We start from the raw sequence: 5,038 nt of genomic DNA on the forward strand, positions 1-5,038 counted from the left end.
TTCTCCTTGTCTTCATATACTTAAGCCTCCTCCAAGTTAAAGGATATTAACATTTACTACTGTAAGATATCTCATCATGCTTCTAGATACATTAATTACTACTCGCCTCTCAGCTCTTTACATTCTTCCTGCATCTCATCCTGATTGAGGCTATTATGACAGTGATACCCTTTCAGACAACCTGTTCTTTACACATTCATTCATTTTTTCCTACCACTGTAACCTAAAGAGGAATAGCCTTAGACAGACCTAGGTCTCCTCCTTAAGCAACAAAATCTTACAAATTTTGCTGTTTGTTGTTCCGAGACAAGATCAGAGGAAGAAGTCTTGTTTACAATTCCTTTCATTTGTAACACACAAGTGGAAGTTTTTTCTAACTCCCAAACAATATCATTTTTCTGTTTTAGCAAATAAGCTGTAAACGTAGCCACCTTTAAAAGCTTGATATAGTCTGTATCAGACAATTTTTATCCAACGGAATCATGGAGACTGGAAACAACAATCAGAATTTGTGACTTATTCAGATGTCTGCACGGCCAGTATCTTTACATTTAATCTCAGAATTAATTTATTTTGTCTTGTTTTCTAAACTGACTGCACAGCCAACAGATTGTATAAAAGTTACTCATACAAGAATACTAGTTGACCAAAATATTTTTCAGAGCTCTGCCAGCACTGCATGTTATCTTCCTCTCTTCAAAATACATTTTTGAATATGTAGCGTTCCTATAAAGACAAATTTATGGGGGTTTTATTTTTAAAAAATTGCTACGCAATACAACATTTTGTAGAATAGACTAGAACCTAAAATTATACACGTAACTCTTGACAATTTTACAGAACCCCCCCCCCCCCAAAATAAAATATAGACTAACAGTTTTGGAAGAAGCATGAAAAGAGAATTAAACAAACAAAACCTCTCTCTGTCTATCAAAGATTTTTATTACTACTGTATTAGCAAATGCAAGTTTTGAGATTTGGAATGGCCACCCCCAAACTACTACTTTAGCAAACAAGGCAATCACGTCTCATAGTTTTTACTAGTTACATCAAGATTATGTTTGTTTTAGAACCAGATGAAGAGTGGTTAAATTTTCCTAACTCAAATTCCTTTTTGAAGGTAAAAAAAAAAAAAAAAAAAGCAAGCCTTTACAAATATTCTGTCCTTTTTCTCTCAACTTCTAACATTCATCTTTTACCTCCCTATTGCCCCACCTTTTCCTAAAAGATAAAATACTATGGAATTCAAAATACCATATACATATTAATGCAGTGGCCACTAAAAACGTGAACTTCAGAAGATTGGTTTTAAGTACCTTTCCTTTAAAGATCAATGTACTGAGTGTCTGGTTTTTATGCTAATTTTAGATCTGCTACTTTTTAATTCTCATGTACAAGTCCTGTAATTTTCATTGCAGTTACTGCAAGACCATTAAAAAACAATTACCTCTTCAGATTTGTATACATTTTTCATACAGTATCAATTTATTTTAGTGGTTTTGCAAAACAAAACAGAAGGATTTGAACATTAGCAGCTGATGCCCTTGTACAAAAAGAAATAGTGCCTCTAAGGATGTGAAGTTATTACTATCCTTCTTCCAATTACCTTTGCCGCCAGGCTGCTTTTGAGGGTTGCAATATTTTTCTGTAGACATGAAGATAACTGCCAATCCAATTTCTGCCTCGGGAACAGCCCTGAGATCCTTGCTGTTAATATACAAATAAAATAAAATTTAAAAAAGGTTGTTTCTCAATACAGATCCAAAGATGAATAGGCAAATGGGCACAGATGTGACACGTTTGATAATGTTCCATCCTTCCTTTCAAAATCCATCAGTCTACAGTACAATTTTTCACAATACAGTAGTAAGGCAGCACAATTATCTACCATTATATCCATGCCCTACACACATGAACTTCCACGTTTACTGGGCTAGGCAGCTAGGCAGTGGCCTCAGCAGTAGGAATTTGACCAATGCGTCTCTCCCTACTTGATTTCTGGGCATGTAACCAACCGTGCTCGACCTCTGATTCAAAAACATGTGTGAATAGAAAAGTGACTTGAAAGATTCCAGCACTTTACAGACCAGTTTTAGGCATACACACTCCCCTCTTCTGTACTAAAGCCATGACAAGAGTTTGGGCACAAGTTGTCTCTGTGTAGCAAGAAAATTCAGGGGAACAAGGTTTATTAGGTTAAGGACTGGGATTTTGTTTTCTTTCATTGTTTTAGTAAAAGGGCATCATGAAAATCTAACATCTGTAAAATAAGCAGTCTGCCCTCTGAAATAAAATCTACCTCCAAAACAATAACTAATTTTCATTAAACAGAAGATGCTCTTCAGAAACATAGTATGCAAATAATTAGACAGCAATGAACCACGTGACTTCAAGGTGCCATCTCACCTGTTTTCCATGAAATATGTGTATTTATTGAAAATATATTAATTTTTAACTTCTTTTAAATACTAGAAGAAAACCCACTTGCAATCTGTAATTTCAAGGCAGCTTCAGTATAATGAATTTTTGGTAGCTGGATCCTCCAAAAAAGAAAAATAAAAAATCCCTCCATCAAATCCTTACAGAAAATGCCAAGTCTTTTCTTTACTGCTTCGAGAAATTTTAGTTACTATGCTACATACTTAAAGCAATGAAGAAAATGCCCTCTTTATAAGCATCTTAGTCCTTCGATCTGCCTGCAAACACCATGACTAGACCTCTGCAGAAGTTCTGAAATTACCACACCACTGTACAAGCGAACAATGCTGCACCTTTGTAGGACAGTCAGAATGGAATCAGTCCAGTTTCTCACGGAGTCAGATCCTGGGACCTGAGAGTTTGTCAACCCCACATCAACAACACAAACATCAGGTGAAACTAGTAGAGACGTTTCTTTTCTTCCTTCCGTCAACAATTTTGCTTGTCCTCCTCCAAGATTAACTGCTGGACCCAGCTTCTTGTGCTAAAAAGAGCATGCAAATAAAAAAAACCTTAATAGATTTTTAAAATACTCAGTTTAGACATAACAGCATAATGAACAATCAGCATAACATTTATCACTGATGCACCAATGCAGAAGTGCTGTGGTCTGTTTCCCTCCCTGTATTTCCTCTTGCTGAGGCCACTGTATTGTATGAAGATAAATTCACAGAAATCCTTCTTTCCTGATGAATCCAGAATGACTGTAAATTCACAGAGAACAGAATCTGTGCTTAGATACCTCTGCAAAGTTCTTGCAATGTAAAGTCCGATTACCTGCTTGGCAGTTAGAAATATAAAAGTTTTTCCACTGAATATTTTTTTCCTTTCATGATGCTCAGATAAATCCAGTTTTTCAGTGCCAATGGATGGCTCATCAACTGGAGGATAAAAGCTGCAAGAACAGAAAATTAAAGTTAAAAATTTCAGATTTACCTATCACTACTGACTCACAGTCCTTTCAGTTTTAGAGTAAAGCCCTGAAGTTAAAATACTGCATTGCTCTGTTCGAAGTATTTATAGAAATATTTTTTCAAGATATTATTAAGATTAAACAGACCCTCTAATTTTTCAACATCTAAGCTAAGACCAAAACTTTCTACTGCAGTGATTAAGAAGACCACACTTTTAGAAACGTATTCAACCTATCCACTTTAAGCATCTGCTGAACAAACATCTACATTCTCCACTAACAATACTGACAAATGAGACTGCAATCTCATTCTGCACTTACTGTAGCTAATAGTACAGCTCCACACAAAATTACTCATCTTGCTTCCTCTGTCCTTCAGGTCCTTCCTGCCACCCCTCCTTCCCTTCCTTTGCATCAAGAAATTCTGTACCACCACACCAGATGACAGCCTGCTAGTATGACAGAAAATAAGTACACTTTTCTTGTTGGTGGGACAGTGAACTGATCTGATTCCCCCTGCGGAGTCTCAATTGTTTTGTCCAACACAAGAAAAGTGACCAAGGGTTCAGCTGGGGAACAGATTAGGGAGAGGTGAAGTTCTACACTGAAGCTTTCATCTTTGTCACAGCCTATGATGTCAGCTCAAATTAATGAAGGCATGTCCATATCATAAAAAGCCTCTAGGGTTAAGAGGAGTATCCAAGTGATAATTTCAGAATAGTATTTACGGGATCTTTGAGCCACATATTCACTCCCACAGCAGTTCTGACACAGCAAGGTGAAGGAAGGGAAACTATAGGTGGATTTTAACTATATTATACTACATCTGTACCCAAACAACAGGTTATATACATACTCTGGCTGTTCATAAAACTATTTATCTTTATTCTGACTGCTGATTATACCTCCTTCTCATACTACTATGCAGGAAAAAAAGATGCTAAAACACACTCCCAAAATATGGTTTAACAGCACAATAAGTTACAGATACACAGGTAAATGTACATATACATAGACACGTTTAATTTTTTCCAATTTATGCAAAGATTAGCAGATTCTAAGCAAGAAACATACTCCATAAAATACTGAAATATTTAAGTTTCTGAAAAAAATGCACTCTGTAAACACATAAACATTCTTCAGACACTGTGAATGTTCATATACTTGTAACCGAACACAAGAATAAGCATGTACTGCATCCAGATATGTACTTCAATAAGGATAGGCTAAAATGTACTATATAATTATAGATAATTTTAAATAATCTTTAGTCTTTTGTGTCTTCACAAGCAGTTCCTGAAGCTTTAGCTGGACAGTGGAAATTACCCAGCCTGAAACCATCAGGTTTCAAAAAATGAGTATTTGATGTTTCAGCAACCTGTTCAAAAATACTGTTGTATTGAAATAGATATGATAAAGTCTGATAGTTTTTAGAAAGAGGGCAACTCAGATTTTAGTTATCAGGCCAGAAGTCTTGTGATGCTGAGTTCCACAAAGACAGTTATTAGCCTAAGATAAATACCAGGACAAAGTCCTCTTTAAAGACCAAAGGATGAGTAAAAATGGAAAACCAGCAGTTTCCATTACTTTGGAACTGTACTATAGTTTCTCTATAAACACATTTCAAACTTCTGTTTTTTAATTTCA

General features: G+C 35.7%; 1 protein-coding gene across 1 annotated transcript in view; it reads right to left on the reverse strand.

The window, feature by feature from the left end:
* Positions 1–1,606: 1,606 nt before the first annotated feature.
* The window catches only part of LOC104499408 (nibrin-like), a gene marked incomplete at its 3' end in the record, with an annotated part of 13,438 nt that continues 10,006 nt past the window's right edge, over positions 1,607–5,038 (reverse strand). Inside the window, exons 6-8 of the mRNA XM_010142912.1 lie at positions 3,256–3,373; positions 2,772–2,962; positions 1,607–1,707 (exon numbers count right to left, since the gene is read on the reverse strand). Of these exons, the coding sequence (XP_010141214.1) occupies positions 1,607–1,707; positions 2,772–2,962; positions 3,256–3,373 (410 nt within the window). The remainder of the gene's footprint in view (positions 1,708–2,771; positions 2,963–3,255; positions 3,374–5,038) is intronic.

The sequence above is a fragment of the Buceros rhinoceros genome, unplaced genomic scaffold (genome assembly GCF_000710305.1).
Source record: "Buceros rhinoceros silvestris isolate BGI_N320 unplaced genomic scaffold, ASM71030v1 scaffold24639, whole genome shotgun sequence".
NCBI lineage: Eukaryota > Metazoa > Chordata > Aves > Bucerotiformes > Bucerotidae > Buceros > Buceros rhinoceros.